This window comes from Hyperoodon ampullatus (assembly GCF_949752795.1).
Source record: "Hyperoodon ampullatus genome assembly, chromosome: 1".
NCBI classification, from domain to species: domain Eukaryota; kingdom Metazoa; phylum Chordata; class Mammalia; order Artiodactyla; family Ziphiidae; genus Hyperoodon; species Hyperoodon ampullatus.
This window is the reverse complement of record NC_136914.1, coordinates 195565745-195587115: the sequence shown is the minus strand read 5'-3', so window position 1 is coordinate 195587115 and position 21371 is coordinate 195565745. Positions and strand designations below refer to the sequence as shown.

The following is a 21371-nucleotide window of genomic DNA, read 5'->3' as shown; positions in this document are numbered from 1 at the left end:
AACATGATTAGTGCTATATTAGAGGTTTAAAACAAAGCATGCTGAGTAAACAAAGGAGGAAATAATTACTACTTATTTGATAAAAAGCTTTGTAGAAGGGATGTCATTTGAGTTGTAACTTTTAAAAATATAATCAGGAACTCTTACTTTGGTATTTTGGTTTGTGTGCCTTAAGAAATTTTCAAAAAAAGAACAGTGTAAGAGAAGGTAAACATGGACAATCAAAACGTACCATTTTCACATTTCAATGCTTTTTTTGGCTCCCTCTCTAATTTTCACAATGTCTAACCACTTACTACTCACGTTGGGTTGAAGAAAACTAACTACTGGTAGACATCTTTCCATTTGCATGCTTGCCTACACAGTAGGATTGAAACAGGAATTCCAAGAAAGATTTTTCTGTTCTCCCTACTCAGAGGTCTAACACAAATTTGACACAGATAACAAAAACTTTCAACACTGTCTCTCCTCAACTATAAAGGAAAACAAACATTGTTTTAAATAAGCAGGAATTTAAGATAAAGTAATGTTATTAACTGAAATTTTAATAATTATTAAATATGACAGTAGCTAAATAAGTTCTGACTCAAAATAAAATTAACTACAGCAACTTAAGCTCTGTTAAAATTTCTAATGCAATGCAACTCTACTCAGAAAAATCTTAAGATTGAGGAGTTTAACATTAGAGTTTATCAATAACACTGTATCGGCCACTATAAATTTGGTACTCTTAGGTAATGTAGGTACAAAACACCCACTAAAATGTAAGCTCCATTAAGGCAGAAAGTTTGCATCTGTTTCTGTTCACTGATTAATCCTCAGCACCTAGAACAGTGCTTGCAACAGAGCAGACAGTTGATGAGTACTTGTTAAAAAAATTTTTTTAATCACTCCTGCCTCAAAGAAGTTTATAACCTAGTTGGGATAGAAAAGTACCACAAATAAAATAATCACAGAATGAATAAATATTAACAAATTAGTAATGACTACATGTGTAGTAAAAGTGTAGTGAAAAAGGAGAGATCATGTGGGCTGGAAAGGCTTATGTCACTTGCTGTTCCAGTTACTATTGTTGAGTAACAAACCACCCCCCAAATCTTAGTGACTTAACATAACAGGCATTTTATTCTGCTCACAGATTCCATGGGTTAGGAATGCAGACAAGGAACAGTAAGGATGACTTTGTTCCACTCTATCCAGGACCTCAACTGGGATGACTTGAAGGCTGAGAATGAGACTCAACAGCAGGGGATTAGAATCACCTGGAGGTTTCCTCGCTCACATGTCTGGATAGGCAGACTCTCCATATGGCTTGGCTTCCCCACAGCATGGTGGCTACAGGGTACCTGGACTTCTTACATGGCAGCTCAGGCCTCCAAGCATGTGTGTTCCATGGATTAAGGTGGAAACAACATTGTTTTCCCTGTCATCTATTGGTTAAAGCAGTCACAAGCCTGCCCAGATTCCAGGGGAGGGGACATAGATCCCCACTTCTTAAGGACAGAAGTGTCAAGAAATTTATAGCCATGAAAAGAAATCACCATCTTGCTAATAATGAATAATGGAAAAATTATCTATAAAAAATACGGGCCAGGGGTTTGAGAAAATAAGAAGAGGTTTGACGGCCACTATTTCACTTATCTTTATATCTTGAGCAAATTACTTAACTTTTGTAAATCCTAGTTTTTCATCTATGAAAAGAGCATCATCATCACTCAGAGAGCTGTTCTGAGCATTACACAAGTTTCTACCATTAATGTAAAATACCAAACAGTACTTGGTACCTAGTAGGTGCTCAAAAAAAGTTAGTTTCCTTGCACCTACTAGTGTTGGGTACTTAGTAATGCTCAATAAATGTTTCTTAAGTGAACCGTATTGAGACAATTAGTATAATCTCAAGCCTTTCATATTGTCCAATTAGCTTAAGTTAACTATAGTTATTTGCATGTAAGGGAGAAAAAAATTGGGTATTAAACATTCACAGAATAATTTTTTAAAACATGAAACAGTGGTGAGATGGAAAGGGGGTCATATTTAATGTGCAGCAATTAGAGATAATATATATCTCTCTTTAGCCTCCTGAACAGCATTAGGGGCAGGTACCCAAGATGGCAAATGCTTATGGCCTACAGAACTAAACCATTACACACACTAATGATACCACTTATATGTCAATTTCTCAAAGCAATATAAAAGTGTTTATTATTACCACTTTGCATTTTGCCCCAGTGTTCATCATCAGCCCCCTCTGTTTCATGTCTCACTACCTTTACTGAATCTCTGCAATTCTAGAAGACAGCTGGATAAGGGAGGCTTAAAGCTCAGAACTGTATAAGCATCCCGTAATGCTCAACCCACTTCCCTTCTATCACCAGGCAAAGAAAATTTGGAGTCTCACTGCTCCCATCTTCTACTACATTCCCTATCTGCTGCACTCAGACTGCTACATATGATTTCTCTTGCTTTTCTGGGATGCCTCTAACATAGGCAAAAAGGGAACAAGATACCTAACAAAATTTTAAAAACCAGTATCAAGGGACCCCTTTCCTCCAAACTCAAAGAGCTAAACAACTTGGTGAAATTTTAGACTTTTTTGTTAAATGGCCATTCTTTTAAAAGCCTAATTTAAATCTACCTTTAAAATCAATGGTATACTTAATTTCCCTTTTTACTCTACAGAATTTCATTAAAATAAAGAAGATGTTATTTCGCATTTTCCTAGATTTTAAAAAAAGCAATATGGAACAATTAAAATATTAACCAAAATTTGAGATGGAGAGAGGGTCCAAAAATCTAGAAAATTTGAAGTCATGAAAGAAAACAAATGTTGTATTTATCTGAAGGAAGAAAAATTATAAAAGTGATGATGATGAAACCATTCACATTATAGTCAAATAAAGTCATTATATGCTTTCTGGATAAAGTGATTCAAAACCCACTAATTTTCTAAAAAAAAGAACTAAGCAAAAATAAACGGAAAAAACTCAAAATTTATTTATTACGTTTTGTTCTTACTATTTAGAAATTTGCTGATTGATCTACTTTTCTGAGGTGACATCAAGAACAGGTTCCACTTTTCCCATAAACTATCCAGATTAAGATAAATTTAAATGAAGTTTGGGAGAGGGGTATTTTTTATTTTTAGAAGCTTATTAATACTTTCAACAGGCTATAATAACAAAGAAATCTAAGGCAGTCAGTGGCTGTGCTGTGTGAAAGAAAAATTTCGAACAGCAGTTCTAGGCAGAAACGTGTTTCTTTTCTTTTCTTTTTTTTTTTTTTTTTTGGCTGCATTGGGTCTTTGTTGCTCTGTGTAGGCTTTCTCTAGTTGTGGCGAGCAGGGGCTACTCTAGTTGCAGTGCACAGGCTTCTCACTGCAGTGGCTTCTCTTGTTGCATAGTACGGGCTCTAGCCTCGCAGGCTTCAGTAGTTGTGGCATGCGGGCCCTAAAGAGCATGGGCTTCAGTAGTTGTGGTGTGCAGGCTCAGTAGTTGTGGCGCATGGAGTTAGCTGCATGTGGGATCTTCCCAGACCAGGGATCAAACCTGTGTCCTCTGTATTGGCAGGCGGACTCTTAACCACTGCGCCACCAGGGAAGTCCAGAAACATGTTTTAAAGTTAACACCTGAAAGGACTTTGCTAAGGACTAAGGATTCTGCTTATTTTATAATCCAGACAAATATAATCATTACAAAACAGGTGCATGACCTGACTCACTACATTTTATTTTTAAAGAAATAGGAGTAAGGAAAGAAACACAGAAAAAGATTTCATTGTAACTTTTCCTGTATTTATACACAAGGATACACTGAATTATTTGGTAAGATATTTCTAAAAGAGATCATTAATTGTTATTTAGAGACTGTTAAGAAAATTAGTTTGGACTTCCTGGGTAGTTATACTACAGGTGAAACGGAAATACTCTCAATCCTTATGACCTGACCAGAAAGTCAAGAACATATCAACTAACTCCTAAATTAAATTTTAAAAGATTCAGCTTATAAACAAAGCAATTAAATTCCTCCTTTGCTTGTTAAAGAAACAGTGCCCTCTGGAGACAGAAATGTATGACGCATAACTTGAGAACTATTTTTTATTTCAATGTACAAGAATTAAGTGATACCATACTATCAGTGGTTCTTAACCACAGGTGTGCAACAGAATCACCCTAAGAACTTTTTTAAACAGACATATGCACAAACTCCATGCTAGACTTCACAGACCATAAGCATGTGTGTTCTGAATAAAAGATAAGTAGTAATATCACTGAGTATTTTAGTAAATATCTATGATTTACTGTCTATCATCCATTCCCCCTTCTTAGAAAAGTCCTCAGATGCATTTTGGAAAAATCACTCTGCCCCCATTCACAGCTCTATTTGGTCTGGATAGGACTGATCTAGTGCCAAGGATGGATCCTGATGAGTTTAAGTCAACTAACCATGGTCATCCTCTTACCCACAGGGAGTTCCTTAGCAGCTAGTAGAGGGACACACTCTTTTAGATGATAGAGCATGAGGATATAAGGTTTGGAACTGTGACCTCGCAGCCATTTTACTACCAGAGGAGAAAGCCTATAGCTGCTGCCCCACCATGTACAGTCTGAAGATGAGGCCAAAACTGCATAAAGTGGAGTTCAAAGATAGAAGGACTCTGGGTCCTTGGTGACATTTCCTGAGTAGCTGGCTCTGCCTTACATGGAATCTGCCCTATTCTTGGACTTTCCAGTCATACTGGCTAATAATTTCCCTCTACTGTTTAAGACAGTTCAAGTTGGGTTTTCTATCAGTTCTTGTCAATTTTCTTTTAGTTTCCTTGATTAATACAAGTGGCTTAAAACATTTTATTGAACATTCTAGAAAAAGAAAGGTTACATTTAATATTACTCATTTGGAGCAAGGGGAACACTTCTATGACATTTTTCTGAGCCTTAAAAATCTAAGCAAGAGGGCTTCCTTGGTGGCGCAGTGGTTGAGAGTCTGCCTGCCGATGCAGGAGACACGGGTTCGTGCCCCGGTCCGGGAAGATCCCACATGCCGTGGAGCGGCTGGGCCCGTGAGCCATGGCCGCTGAGCCTGCGCGTCCGGAGCCTGTGCTCCGCAGCGGGAGAGGCCACAACAGTGAGAGGCCCGCGTACCACAAAAAAAAAAAAAAAAAAATCTAAGCAAGAGATGAAGTTGGAATTGTCAAAATGAAGGTGTCCTCCCTAGCTAATTTCTTCCTGCTCTTAATTCAAGAAATGATGCTTTGATAACCTATGCTCTTGATCTGGAAATTTCTAAATGTTAGTAGCACATAGCATCCAACTCGTTAGTCAACGTCACTAGTGATACTATAGACAGAGGGAAAAAAGTAGATAAGACTGATCATAGAAACCTAGTAATCAGTTATGATGTGGGAAGGGATATGACAGGAGCAGTTAAAAAGAAATACATCTAAGATAGCTCCAGATTTTCCAGGAAAGGAAGCAAGAAAAATGGTGGTACCACCATAAAAAAATCAGACAGGCAGAAAGAGGAGCCAATTTTAAAAATTACGATTTTTTTATTTACATATTTTAGATATCAGTGTGACAATTAAGGGAAGTTGTTTTAATCTTATATTTGGCACCTAAAATCAATTTAAAAAGAAAAGTGATTTGCTTCCTTATGCTTCAACTTAATTTAATGAAATGGCTACTTATCACTAGGTTTTTTCATTATACAATATTACTGTGATTCAAAAATAAAAGTTGTAGGTTTTAGGATATGCTTGGTTGCCTTATATACATGCAAATCATATATTACCTCTTGCCCAGTAACACTCTGGATTAAACAAAGCTCAAGATCTGCTCCACATGAACTAAGAGGTCCAATGTAAAAAGTGAAAGAAAGTTTATATTAATTACAAGAACTGAAGTTTTCATAAAGTTCCAGAAAACTCTTTGATTTTTTTTTTTTTGGCCATGCCACGGGGCATGAGGGATCTTAGTTCCACAGCCAGGGATCAAACCCGTGCCCCCTGCAGTGGAAGTGTGGAGTCTTAACCACTGGACTGCCAGGGAAGTCCCTAAAAGATATTTCTTCATAAAAGAACACAGTCAACATGTAGTATAAATCAGGGATGCATAATCTCTTAGTTCTAAAGTCAACAGGTCACAAATAGTATACTAATTGTTCCATTAGAGATACAGATTACTGTAGGAGTTACAGTTAATTACACCTAAACAATTTCCATGGGGCAAATCCAAAACTCTTCTTAAGATAACTAGAGTTAGATAATAAAAGCTGGGACTTCCCTGGTGGTCCAGTGGCTAAGACTCTGTGCTCCCTATGCAGGGGGCCCGAGCTTGATCCCTGGTCAGGGAATTAGATCCTGCATGCCGCTATAAAGATCCCGCATGCTGTAACGAAGACTAAAGATCCCGAGTACCACAATTAAGACCCGATGCAGCCAAATAAATAAATATTTTAAAAAAAAGATAATAAAAGCTAAAGTAGCACACAGAAAGCTACGGCTCAGATGAGAGAAAAAGAAGCTGAAGACAGAATTTAAGGAACCTGATACCAACTGTCGAGAAAGAATTATATTTTCCCCCAGAAGAAACATTCAAAACACATGTAAACCAAACATGATTTTTAAACAAAATATGCATACTTATTAACACAAAATAAATAAATATGATTTTATATCCCTTCTGCTGGGTCATTGCATTTTAGGTTCAGGATCTCTGAACTTTCTGATCTTGAGCTGTCTAGCTTCTAAGAACGGGTTTATACCAGTTCTTCCCTTTCCTCATCTCTGCTGATTGCAAACTTATCCATGCTCCAAGTTGATGCAATACCCAAATGCCTTCAGGGTCCAGGCAGGGAAACATAAATGAGTATGACTGGCAAGGTGACTGTGGCAGGTAGGATAACTATGGAGCATAAATCTATCTAAAGGTGAGATTCCAAATGCTATAAAACCAAATCAAACATGTCTACAGGACCACATTTTTCTATTTGTTATACACTGTGGTTGTTTCTTTGTAGTTATCTGTCCTTTTAGATTAAAAAATCCTAGTGGTTAAGAACCATTCCACAACCCTTCCTCAGCAACTAGCACAGTACAACAGAAATATATTTTTGCTCTATAAATATGATTTAATATATCCTCCCAGTCCAAAACTATCAGTTTAGATGAAAAGTTCCAAGCAATTATTGATTTGTCCCAGAAAAATGTCCTCTGGGGGACTTCCCTGGTGGCGCAGTAGTTAAGAATCCGCCTGCCAATGCAAAACTCCTGAAGCCGAAACTAACTAAATAAATAAATTATATTTTTTAAAATGTCCTTTGGACACAATCAAAGCCTCACTTTAGATAGGACAAAGGATTTCTTTTTTTGGGGGGGCTGCGTTGGGTCTTCATTGCTGTGCATGGGCTTTCTCTAGCTGTGGCGAGCGGGGGCTACTCTGTCGTGATGAGTGGGCTTCTCATTGCGGTGGCTTCTCTTGATGCGGAGCACGGGCTCTAGGCATGCGGGCTTCAGTAGTTGCGGCATGTGGACTCTGTAGTTGTGGCATATGGCCTCAGTAGTTGTGGCTCGCAGGCTCTAGAGCACAGGCTTAGTTGTGGTGCACGGGCTTAGTTGCTCCGCGGCATGTGGGATCTCCCCGGAGCAGGGATCGAACCCATGTCCCCTGCATTGGCAGGCAGATTCTTAACCACTGTGCCACCAGGGAAGTCCCAGGACAAAGTATTTCATTTCTTGCTCCTTACCACAGTAGGTCCTAGAAAAATCTAAGCCTACCACAGAGCCACTTGCTAAGCTACTCCACTTCTAACAATAGGCCAAAAAGGGCAATATGTGTTTTGAACTAGAATCAGAGTCTAGACTAATTCAAAATCCAGCTTCTGGATTATCTGGGACTGTTATAAATCATTATAAATTGAATCATTTTCTAATTCTCAAATTACCAAATTACCTCCTTTTTCTTTTAAAAAGACAAGTGCTACATATTTACCTTTCCAGTTTTCAGGGACTTCTGTATCTCAAAAGTTTTTAAGAATGTCTAGGGGCTTTGGAGTAGCATCTGCCACTTCTTAGGTAATCTAGGTTGTTTGTGATCAGGTTTGCATATCATCTGATATAAAGTTTTTTAAAGTAGCCTCAACCATTTCCTTCCCTATTCTGTTTCTGCTTTCCACACCTTTGTAAGAGGCACTTGCTATAAGCAACTGACTACTGATGATAAATTACAGAAAAACAGAAAGCTGAGCACATTCATGTATCAATGGGGTCCATAAATTTTGTGATCTTCCTCTTTGGCTTACAGAGCTGAAAAATGCTTTTTTTTTTCCTGTTAGCTTTTATATTTTTGGTGAAGTAGCATCCCCATTTTTCACTTTTCTGTAAAATTAAACTAATTATTCAATAAATATTTAAGCTTTGGCTTTTTTCTTTTTTCTGATCTATCTTTTAGGACTTTATGTCATTCAAATGTATTAAATCAGCTGCAAGCATGAAACTGCTTTATGCAGCCCTCTCTAATGGGGGGAAGATAAGGAGAAGCTGGTGGTAATGAGTGACAAAAGAAATAAATGTCACATACCTTTTAAAAATGACAACCAAGTTACATAAATAAAACACGAAGTTGTACAAAGGAACACTCCACCAATAACACAAGACTATGTACAAAGCACATGAGTAATCAGAAATTGAAATGTAATTAATCAGTCAAGAAATAATATTGCAAGTGTTATAGCAAAGCAGAAATAAATCAACTTTATATGTAAAATAATGTAACAGTTATAACTTAAATGAGAAATTTTTAAACTTCCTAACGCCTTACTAGTTTTAAAAGTATGATTATATCAGTTTATGAATTTATATCTTTACCACTAAAAATTAAATAATAATTTTATTTTATTCATACAATAACACCTCAGTTATTCAGAGGTCACATTTGCAGTCAATAATCAAGAAGAAAGCAAAAACAAGTCTCTGAGTTGTAGTAGTTGTAGTAAATTGTAGTAAATTTTATAATGGAATACTACACTGAATTGAAAATAAACTACAGCTACATGCAGCAACACAAATGAAACATTCCAAAATACCATATTGAGTGAAAGAAGTGAGATACACAAAAAGATGCACTATATATGATTCCATATAAATAGTGCCCCAAACAGACAAAACTAATCAGTACTATTAAGAGTCAGTACTGAAAGGCAGAGATAATGACTGGGAAGAGGGATGAGGAAGGCTTCTACAATACTACTTATCTAATGTTTTATTTCTTGATTTCATAATTACATGGGTGAGTTCACTTTTTTCAATTTAAATGTAATTTATTTTTTAGAGCAGTTTTAGGTGCATAGCAAAATTGAGAGAAAGGTACAGTGATTTCCCATATACCTCATGACCCCACACTGCCACTTGTCAAATGCCCCCCAGTGAGGTACATTTGTTACCATAAATGAACCTACATTGAAATATCATTATTATTCAAAGGCCATCGTTTAAATTAAGGTTCACTCTTGGTGCTGTATACTCTATGGGTTTGGACAAATGTATCAAGACATATATCTACCATTACAGTATCATACAGAGTGTCTAAATTATGTTCATGTTTTAGTGTTTCATGGAAGACAGACTTGTGAGCAATGAAATTGGATATTTAGCTGAGGAGATTTCTAAGCAAAGTATTGAAGGAGCAGCTTGGTTCATACTGACTGCTTATAGTAAAACGAGAAAAGAGAGAAATGAATAAAAAATTGTTAAGCAAAAAGGAATCAGAACTTAAAGATGTGGAAAATTCTCAACATGTCCATATTGCAAAAATTGAGAAAGCAGGTTAGCAAGAGAACCCCAAGGGTAAAGCTAAACTATCAGTTGGTAAAGAGATTATGGGGGACTTCCCTGGTGGTGCAGTGGTTAAGAATCCGCCTGCCAATGCAGGAGACAGGGGTTCGATCTCTGGTCTGGAAAGACCCCACATGCTGCGAAGCAACTAAACCCATGCGCCACAACTACTGAGCCTGCGCTCTAGAGCCTGCGAGGCACAACTACTGAGCCCGCGTGCCACAATTACTGGAGCCTGCGCGCCTAGAGCCCGTGCTCCACAACAAGAGAAGCCACCGCAATGAGAAGTCCATGCACAGCAGCGAAGACCCAACACAGCCAAAAATAAATAAATAAATAAATACATACATACATAAATAAGAAATTATGGGACTACATGAGCAGAAACTGCCAATTTGAAAATGAAGGGAGGCTATTGGACTTCTTAGATGTTACAGGACAGGACCACACAGCTAATAGCAACAACTATGTGCTATTCTTCAAGACGACTGAATAATAACCCCTAAGGTAATTCAGAGATCATCAGAGCTGCCTCCTTGGTTCAAAAAGGGGGGCCACTGCCTCAGATTCAACAGGTCAGAAGGCAGCCACCCAGAGCCTTGTGGATGGGCCCCCTCCAGGCAGAGCTGCAGAGGCACAACCCCCACCTCAGCAAGGCTAGAAAGCAGAATATTAAACCAAAGAGGATTAGTCTTGAGCCTTATGATCTAATGAAATTCACCATACTAAGTTTTGGACTTGCTTGGGACCTGTCACCCCTTTCCTTCTTTTCTCTTTCTCCCTATTGGAATGGAACTTCTATCCTATGCCTGTCCCATAGTTATAACTAAGAAGCACATGACTTGTCTGGTTTCACAAGTTCGCAACTGGAGAGGAATTTTGCCTTAGAATGAATCATATCTGGAGTTTCACCCATATATGATTTAAATGATATTTAGGTAAGATTCTGGACGTAAGAACTTAGAGTTAACGCTGGAACAAGTTAAGACTTTGGGGGCTCTTGGGATGAAATGAGTGTATTTTGGATGCAAGGACATGAATTTTGGGGATCAGGACTGAATTATGTGCCTCCAAAATTCAAATGTTGAAGCCCTAACCCCCACTGTGATGGTATTTGGAGATGGGGACTTTGGATAATTAGGTTTAGAGGAGGTCATGAGGAACAGGGCCCTCATGATGGGATTAGTGCCCTTATAAGAAAAGGAGGAGGCATCAGAGATCTTTTGCTGTCTACCATATGAGGACACAGTGATAAGGTGGCCATCTGTAAGCCAGTACCTACCATGCTGGTACCTTAATCTCTGACTTCCAGCCTCTAGAACTGTGAGAAAATAATTTTTTCTTGTTTAAGCCACATAGTCTATGGCTCTTTGTTTGTTTGTTTGTTTTTTATGGCAGCTTGAGCCACTTAATGCACTAACAGGAAAGCTATTAACTTTCATACTTTAACCTGTGCCTTGAAACTTTGTTATAGTTGCTAATTAGTTTCAGAAGGTTTTTTAAAAAAATTATTTCAGAGTTTCTGCATAAACAGTCATATCATTTGCAAAGAAAAATGGTTTTACTTCTCCCTTCCCAATCGGTATATCTTTTCTTTTTCTTACTGCATTAGCTAGAACTTCCTGTATGATGTTGAAAAGGAGTGGTGTAAGGGAACATCCTTGCCTAGTTCCTAACATTAGTGGGAAAGCTTCAAGTTTCTCACCATTAAGTATGATGCTAACTGTAGGTTTTTTGTAGATATTCTTTATCAAGTTGAGGAAGTTCTCCTCTATTACAAGTTTACTGATAGTTTTTATCAAGAATGGGGGTTGAATTTTATCAAATGCTTTTTCTGTATTTATTGATATAACCATGTGATTTTTCTTCTTTAGCTTGCTGATGTGATGGATTATATTAACTGATTTTTGAATGATGAACAAGCTTCACATAGTAGGATAAATCCCACTTGGTCATGATGTAGAATTCCTTTTATAAATTGTTAGATTCAATCTGATAATATTTTGCTAAGGATTTTTGCATCTATGTTCATGTCAGATATTGGTCTGTAGTTTTCTTTTCTTATAATGTCTTTGTTTGGTTTTGGTGTTAGGGTAATGCTGGCCTCAGAGAATGAATTGAGAAGTATTCTCTCTGCTTCTTTACGAAAGATATTGTAGATAATTGGTGTAATTTCTTCCTTAAATGTTTGGTAGAATTCATCAGTAAACCCATCTGGGCCTGGTGCTTTGTTTCAGGAGGTTATTAATTATTGATTCAATTTCTTTAATTGATACAGGCCTATTCAGGTTGTCTATTTCTTCTTGTGTGAGTTTTGGCAGATTGTTATCTTTCAAGGAGTTTGTTCATTTCATCTAGTTTGTCAAATTTGTGAGCACAGAGTTGTTCATAATATTCCTTTTTATGCTTTTCTTTCTTGACCCACATGTTTAGAAGTATGTTGTTTAATCTCCAAGTATTTGGGATTTTCCAGTTATCGTTCTGTTACTGATATCTTGTTTAACTCCATTGTGGTCTTACAGCAGACACTGTATGATTTCTATTCTTTAAAATGTGTTAAGGTGTGTTTCATGCCTCAAAATGTGGTTTATCTTGGTGAAGATTGCATGTGAGCTTGAGAAGAATGCATGTTCTGCTGTTGCTAGATAAGTAGTCTATAAATGTTGATTATATACAGTTGATTGATGGTGCTGTTGAGTTCAACTATGTTCTTACCAATCTTCTGTCTGCTGGATCTGACCATTTCTGGTAAGAGTCGTGTTGAAGTCTCTAACTGTAACAGTGGATCCATCCATTTCTCCTTGAAATTCTATCAGTTTTGGCTTCACATATTTTGACCATCGTCAGGCACATGCACATTAAGAATTGTTATGTCATCTTGGAGAATTGACCCCTTTGTCATTATGTAATGGCCCACTTTATCCCTGATAATAACTTTCTTTGCTCTGAAGTTTGCTGTTTGAAATTAATATAGCCACTCCCACTTTTTGATTAGTGTTAACATGGTATATCTTCCTCTATCCACTAATTTTTTTTGAATAATTTTCTAAATTATTTATTTATTTATTTGGCTGCACCAGGTCTTAGTTGCGGCACACGGGATCTTCGTTGCTGCATGAAGGATCTTTAGTTGCGGCATGTGGGATCTAGTTCCCTGACCAGGGATCGAACCCAGGGCCCCTGCATTGGGAGCATGGAGTCTTAGCCACTGGACCACCAGAGAAGTCTCTCCATCCACTTATTTTTAATCTATGTATGTCTTTGTATTTAAAGTGGGTTTTATAAACAACATATAATTGGGTCTTATTTTATTGATCCACTCTGACAATCTCTGTCTTTCAGTTGGTGTTTTTAGACAGGAGATGTTTAAAGTGACTATTGATGGCTGGATTAATATCTACCATATTTGTTACTGTTTTCTATCTGTTGCGCTTGTTCTTTGTTTCTACTTCTGTGTTCCTCTTTTTCTGTCTTTCGTGTATTAATTGAGCATTGTATGATTCCATTTTCTCTTCTTTCCTAGCATATTGGTTGTACTTTTTTTTTTTAGCTTTTTTTTAGTGGTTGCCCTAGAGTTTCCAATATACATTCACAATTATTTCAATTCCACTTTCAAATAACACTAACACTACACCATTTCATAGGTAGTGTGAGTACCTTATAATTACAAAATAATCCTAATTCCTCCCTTCCTACCCTGTGTCATTGCTGTCATTCATGTAAACATACATAAGTACACATATATACACACAACTATATATATATATATATGCATACATAATTGAACACGTTGCTATTAATCTTTTGAACAAACTGTTTTCTGTTAGATCAATTAAAGATTTTACCTTCACTTGTACTTTCTCTGATGCTCTTCCTTTCTTTATATAGATCCAAGTTTCTAACCTGTATCATTTTCTTTACCTCTAAAGAAGTTATTTTAACATTTCTTGCAAGGCAGGTCTACTGGCAACAAATTTCCTCAATTTTTGTTTGTCTGAGCAAGCATTTTTCCTTCACTTTTGAAGGATAATTTCATAGTATATAAAATTTTATGTTGGTGTTTTTCTCTCAACACTTCAAATATTCTCCTCCATTCTCTTCTTGCTTACATGGTTTATGAAGAGAAGATGTAATTCTTATCTTTGTTAGTCTAGGTAAGCTTTTTCCTCTAGATTCTTGAAGGATTTTTTATCTTTAATTTTGGGCAATTTTGAACATGATATGCCTAAGGTGTAATTATTTCGGTATTTATCCTGCTTGGTGTTCCCTAAGCTTTTTGAATCCATGGTTTGTTGTGTGACATAAATTTGGGAGAAATCTCTGTCATTATTGGATCAAATATTGCTTCTGTTCCTTTCTCTCTTTTTTCTCCTTCTAATATTCCCATTGCATGTATGCTACACCTTTTGTAGTCATCCCACAGTTCTTGGATATTCTTATTCAGTGTTTTTTTCTTTGCTTTTCTGTTTTGGAAGTTTCTATTGACAGATCCCCAAGCTCAGAGAGTCTTTTTTCAGCCATGCCCAATCTACTGATAGGTCCATCAAAGGCATTATTCATCTCTGTTGCAGTGTTTGTGATCGCTAGCATTTCTTTTTGATTCTTTCTTAAATTCTCCATCTCTCTGCTTACATTACCCATCTGTTCCTGCATGCTGCCTGCTTTATCCATTAAAGTACTTAGCATACTAATCTTGGTTTTTTAAAAAAAAAATTCCTGGTCTGATAATTCCAATAGTCCTGACATATCTGAATATGGTTCTAATACCGTATTTATCTCTTCAAACTGTATTTTTTGTCTTTTAGTCTGCCTTGTAATTTTTTCCTGATAGCTGGACATGGTGTACTGGGTGAAAAGAATTGCAGTAATTAGGGCTTTAGTAATGTGGCAGTAAGACAGTGGGAGAGGAGAAGTGTTCTTTAGTCCTACGATTAGGTCTTCATCTTTAAGTAAGCCTTTGCCCCTCAGCTGTGCACTTCACATGTGCTTTTCATTTCCACCCCTCAAGTTGGACAGGATGGCCAGAGCAGAGCATCTCCCATTAGTTTAGGCACTGGTAAATAGTTTATTTTGAGGTAAGATCTTGTTGAGAAAAACAGAATGCTTAAAGAACTGAATGCTCTGGCATATTTCAAAATGGTTCCTTTTCCCTTGCCCCTGCTGGAAATGTGAGAGGATTTTCCTCAAATCTTCACTGAGAGAACCTGGTGCCCCCTCTAAGACTGGGTTCCCCTGGAGTTTTAACTCTCAAACTTGTCCATATTGATTTTCTAATATTCATTAATTATACTTCAGGTTTTCCTACCCCAGTAATGATTCCTATGGGTTTCTACTCCATTAAGTTGTGATTCTCTGTATTTCCCTACTTCTCCAATTTTGGGGGTAGCAGTGTGTCCTGTGATCTCACTTCTCTGAAAGATCAAGGAAGAATTGATTTTTTCAGTTTTCTCAGCTTTTTACTTGTTGGGACAGAGTGAGAACTTCCCAGCTCTTTACATGCCGGACTAGAAACTGGAAGTCTGTGTTCACTTTTTAATAATTAATTGAGCTATATCTATTTATAATTATTGCATTTATAAATTGTGTGTGCTTATATATGAATGTTACATTTTTTAAAAAAAGTTTTTTTTGTTGTTTGTTTGTTTTTAAATTTTATTTATTTATTTGTCGCGGCCTCTCTTGTTGCGGAGCACAGGCTCCAGACACGCAGGCTCAGTAGTTGTGGCGCACGGGCCTAGTTGCTCCGTGGCATGTGGGATCTTCCCAGACCAGGGCTTGAACCCATGTCCCCTGCATTGGCAGGCAGACTCTCAACCACTGCGCCACCAGGGAAGCCCTAAAAAAAGTTTTTTTAGAGTCCACGTACCATGTCCTTGCTCCACAGGAAGAGAATTTCAAGCCCTTAATCAAAGATAATTTACCACTGTCACTTTAGCCATAATCCTAAAAACACTTTGCTACATACTCATCAATAGATTAAAAAAGGCAAAATGAAAAAGAATAGCAAGCATATTCTTTCTAGGCACTTACAGTTGCAATCACCGCCAGGACTCAAAAGGAAAGGACTCTTCAGGGTGGCAGGTTGGAAAAGCTCCAGGGAGCAAAGTTAAAAAGCTCTGATGCCAAAGAAAAAGAACTGGGCCATTTGTCTACACAGATTAAAAAGGGAATGGTATTCCCATTTTCCCCTCTATTCTGATGCAAATCTTTTCAGTTAGAAGCCTTACATTAGCTTCAAGTAGCTCTCAGTGTGGGTCCAGGTTAATTTCAAAAAGCTGTGGTACTGCTTGAGGGCAGGAACTACTTACTTTACCTCTTTTGTACCACTCACAGATTTAATACAATGAAAGGCAAGCTAACAAGGCAGTCTATATAATATTTCATAAAGTAAACAAATATGATATAAAATCTACCACTTTATATATGCATATGTGGGATTTTGGAGGGGAAGCAAATGGAGGTATGGGTAAAAGGATCATGTAAGTGCTTATTTCTATAATCATTAAGCAACTAAATAGAAATATGTTTGATCAGGTCACTGGACTGAAAAGAATTAGGCTAAGAGGTTAACTAAGCAATCCATGCTAATATCTGTAATCAAGACTGTACTTTAATCATCTACAGATTGACTATTCACTGTGAATGGAAATTCCCCCAATCTCCCTCAGTAATTCACTTTAATGTTGATTTAATGATTTTCCCTGTTGAACTGCTTTCTCATAGTACAGTTTAAGACAAATTCCTCTTGAAACAGATCAAAGGAAGAGTTGAAGAACACTTAACCTTCAAATATTGAGCTTGAAATAGCTCTTGTTTTTATATCATAAGACAGAAAGGGTTTCCTGAGTTCTGTGCAAAAATAAAACAAAAAATAAACAACAAAAAATAAGGATGCTCTACTATTTATACAGGCTGAACTTGATTTCCTAGAAAACCCAAGGGGTATCCTATGGCAGTTGTAGCTTCAACTAAATATCTACAACTTAAGGACCACTGGAACGATGGACCAGAGCTAACATTTCTAAACATTTCCTCTCAACAGGCAGATTTTGAGAAGTGTAGTTCCAAGATTCCTTAATCTGAGGCATCATGTTCCAGTATCTGTGGTTCTTTGACTTACAACTGATAAGAAAAATTGCTTGAAGATCCTTAGATGCACCAGATGTCAACGCATTTCATGTTTTAATCAAAGTACAGAGTAAGCATATTAAATATAATGTTAATAGTTAAATATGCTTACAACTCCATTCCCTAGTAAATCCCTTCTTGACAGCGTATGAGTAACACATGGACATAAGGACAGAGAACAAGAAAGAAAAAGGATTGTGTAAAATCTAATATTGAAGCAAAGAATCAATTTGTGGATAAATAAATGTCTACAAATTTGTGCAGTCTCCTCCTATATTATGGTACTTATTATATCATATTGTCAAGTGTCTTTTTATAGTTTTTTCTCCTGTGAGCTCCTTGAGGGCAGGGATACACTTCTATATTTTCAGCACCTAATAGAGTGCTCAGAGCACAGATCATGTACAACAAATGGCACTGTGCTAAGTATCCCCTTTAATCCTCAGAATAATTCTATGAGGTAGATAATATATTGCTATTCTAATTTTGTAGATAATAAAACCAGGAATCATTAAAATGAAAGAATGTGGCCAAAGTCACACAGCAGTCTAACTCCAGAGTATATGCCCTTAATTACTGTACTATACTATCTGAATAAATGAATGCCTGTTTTGTCCAGCTTCTGTCTCAGTTTTAATAAATAATTTTATTAATTCATTCACTCAGATATCATCTGCATTTGTGTCTTATGGATTAGGATGACAACATGGGCTCAAGAATCATCAGAGGAGCATAAGACTTGGGGGCCAGGCAGATAATTTTAGGAACCAAGGGTCTTTTCTGGACTTCACACTTTCAAAGTCTGGTTACTGTTTTTTGTTTTTGTTTTTTGGGGTTTTCTGGTTGCACCACGTGGCACGTGGGATCTTAGTTCTCCAACCAGGGATCAAACCTGTGTCCCCTGCATTGGAAGTGCGGAGTCTTAACCACTAGACTGCAAAGTCTGGTTACTGTTAACATTAAATTAGTTATATCTAAATACAAGTATACTGAATTTTTTAACTGTAAATGATTATACTATAATTTTAGGAGATAAATTGGGTAATTTATAATATAGCAAGAGTAGGGAAGATGAGAATTCTTATTAATAGAAAACTTAGAAAGGGCTATGAGGTTAAACTAGCAAGCCTATTTTATAGATAAGGGATCAGTAAATAGTTTAACAAAATATTCAATGCAAAAGGATTTATTTTGCTAGACTATGCCAGTGTCTCATTTACATGATTTCCAAATCAATAAAATAATAAAAGTTTATATACCAAATTTATGAAATTATTTAATTCATAATGCTTAAAACAACCATTAATTAATCTTTTGTTATATTCCATGGTATTATAAAAACAAATATCTGTCCATTCAGAAAAGAGTAGGACTTGAATAACATTTAATAAGGCAATATTTACTTTTCTTCAGATCAGAGCCAATAAAGGATGTAAAGCAAATCTTACACTTGTCTAATTCTTCTTACAATTTTAATTTCCAAACATACATACACTTATATATATTACATATACAATTAACTATTAAACTGTGAGACATGAAAGAAAATCAAGTTAGACTGATTCAGCACAACTCTAAGTCTTCAAAACATGAAGAAAATGTAATATAGCTATAGAAAATCAGTATACTTTTTTTTTTTTTTTTTTTTTTTTTGCGGTACGCAGGCCTCTCACCATTGTGGCCTCTCCCGTTGTGGAGCACAGGCTCCGGATGCGCAGGCTCAGCAGCCATGGCTCACGGGCCCAGCCACTCCACGGCATGTGGGATCTTCCCGGACCGGGGCACGAACCCGCATTCCCTGCATCGGCAGGCGGACTCCCAACCACTGCGCCACCAGGGAAGCCCTACTTTTCTTCATTTTAACAAGATGTTTAATGCCAAAGAGGAACTGACATTTATCTGCTCATTGTTGACACTGATTACCTCTAATTTTCAATTGTTAGAAATATAATGGAATCATGTGTATAACAAAAATTGTCTTTACTTTTTAAAAGTTTGCTTACAGTGAAATAAAAACTTTTGGTCAGATTTTTACATACCTTAAAAGTAGAGAGCCCATAAAGTCTTGTGGTATGAACAGTTTCTTGAGAAATATTTGTAATGTTAGTTATAAAGTCCTCAAGGTATTTGCAAGCTTGTTCCAGGTGTGTGGTGTTTATAATGATTTGCACTAGCTAGAAAATAGAAAATGCCTCCAGTGAAATGCAGGTTACATGTATACAAAGCCATTTGATTTTTAAAATTAGGATTATTACTTCCAGCAACTGTACCACTTCTGCATAATTATAGCATTATAGGATATAACTGATTATCTGATTTCAAAAGCCTGCTGTAAATACTGCTTATGAATGCTATCATCTAAAAAAAATAACCAAGTGTCTAACTAGCAACTAATTTAAAATAACTTTTCAAAGAACTTTTTCAAATTTTATACATTCACCAAGTAAAAAAAAATGAGTATTTTCACTTTTCATGTAAAGTCTGGCAAACATGAATCTCCATATATCTTCTAACATCATCAGCTATCTACTATTCCCCATGTAAACCCTTTTCCCTCACATCACTGGAATTTACAATGATGCTTTTATTTTAAAACAAACCCACTTCTATTAATAAATTTAAAATGGAAAGCTAGTTTTATAGGATGATGTTCAGCAATAAATTAATTTAAAATAATTGTTTCATATAATGAAACATTTAGCTATAAATATCTTTTTAACCTACCTCTGTCAAACCTATGTGAGGTTTTTTAATAAGATTCAGTAAACAGCTACTCAAAGTTCTGGTCAGCAGCAGATTTGTTGATTTTCTAAGCATATCATCTATTTCTGTTGAGCTAAAAACAAAGGTTGATTTTATTAAGGTTTCCACAAGGGTTACAATTAGTTAGCTTCCTAAATAACTTAATGCAATTTACTAAAATAATTTGCTCTAATTCCTTTATATCTTTAAATAAATTACAGTCATTCATATCTATTAAATCACATATTTCAATTCAATTTAGTTTCACAAAAGGGATACTTTCCATAAAGTAGAATGTTCATTTATAGAATAATTTAAATGTATTCAATTAACCATTACAGTAAAACCATGGAGTACTTAGTATAAGGAAATAAAACTATTCTTAAATTATGACTCCATTATGGTACAGCCACTTTCAAAGACACTTTATATACAACTGTAGCTAAAATTACTTTTAAAATACAAATTGATGTGAACCCTCTGGATACAATCGCTAGATTTGATTTTAATATAACTAAGCTATCCATTTCCATTGAGAACTTTTTAAAAAAAGATTCAAAGAAATTACTTGCCTTACACTAGTTTTAATTTGGGGGAGGGAGGAACTAACCCTATGATGTTTCTTAACATCCTAAAAATTACTAGCCTAGCACTAAAAAGCTTATTATTTTCTTCTAACCACTAGGCCTTCAATTTAAGTGTCATGATTTTTTGTATATAGCCTCATTATCAAAACGGTTAAGCTGTCCTTAGACCAAGTTTTCTCAGTCTCAGCACTATTGACATTTAGGCTAGAATATTCTTTGTTGTGGAGCTGTCTTGTACCATTGAAAGATGTTTAGCAGTATCCCTGTCCTCCACCCGCCTGATGCAAGTAGCACTCTTCCCCCTAGTTGTGACAACCCAAAATGTCTCTAGACAGTGTCAAATATACCCTGGGGGGCAAAACTGCCCCAGATGAGACTCACTGTCTTAAACACAGTCTAACATTTTATTTTTAGCACCCTTTCACTTTTTACTTTATTAAAACATTACTCTTAAAAATCTATGAAGTACAAATATTTACTAGTTTACATTTATTTTAAATATGCAAATAGAACAAGATTTGACAAAACAGGTAATTTTCACTACTATTCTAATATTCTCCATTTTAATGCAGGTACTCTTCAATTTCTGCTAACCCTAATTCTGGCAAACCTGAGGAGAATATGCCTCTCTGATTTCTTCGTATCTAAAGTCAAGACTTCCCAGGGAATAGCATATATATACCAGTAGGGTTTCAGGGTTACACAGTAGCAAACTCTCTGACAGAAATCAGTAGTGTCCCTAGAACAAGCAACGTACTCACACCGATATAAAGGAGGTGGTTGCCAATTCCTCTGGTTTCCTTTCTGACACACTCAAATTATGCTTAAAGACACCCTGTATAGCATCCTTTTCAGATGAAAAGTTATGCATGACAGATAATGTCTTTTGTTTTAATTCCCCTGAACTTCCTTGAATGCTGAATCAATGCGTAAGTAAAAGCAGAGAAAGAAGACCTATCAGCACTTACGTCCTATTCTTGCCAGCAAGATTTACCCAACAATGACCAGGATTTTCTCCAAGAGGTTTTTATCCTAACTGAGCAATTTTTTTCCCTTAACTCCTTCTCTTTTGAGCTTATAACCTGTACT

The 21371-nt window shown here is 36.3% G+C and overlaps 1 protein-coding gene across 4 annotated transcripts in view; it reads right to left on the bottom strand.

Annotated features, from left to right (window-relative positions):
- EXOC6 (exocyst complex component 6) overlaps positions 1 to 21371 on the bottom strand; it is a gene marked incomplete at both ends in the record, with an annotated part of 202380 nt that overhangs the window by 78642 nt on the left and 102367 nt on the right. For all 4 annotated transcript variants that reach the window (XM_079701106.1, XM_079701107.1, XM_079701108.1 and 1 more), the window contains 2 exons: positions 18993 to 19127; positions 19678 to 19789. In XM_079701106.1, coding sequence (XP_079557232.1) covers positions 18993 to 19127; positions 19678 to 19789 — 247 coding nt within the window. The remainder of the gene's footprint in view (positions 1 to 18992; positions 19128 to 19677; positions 19790 to 21371) is intronic.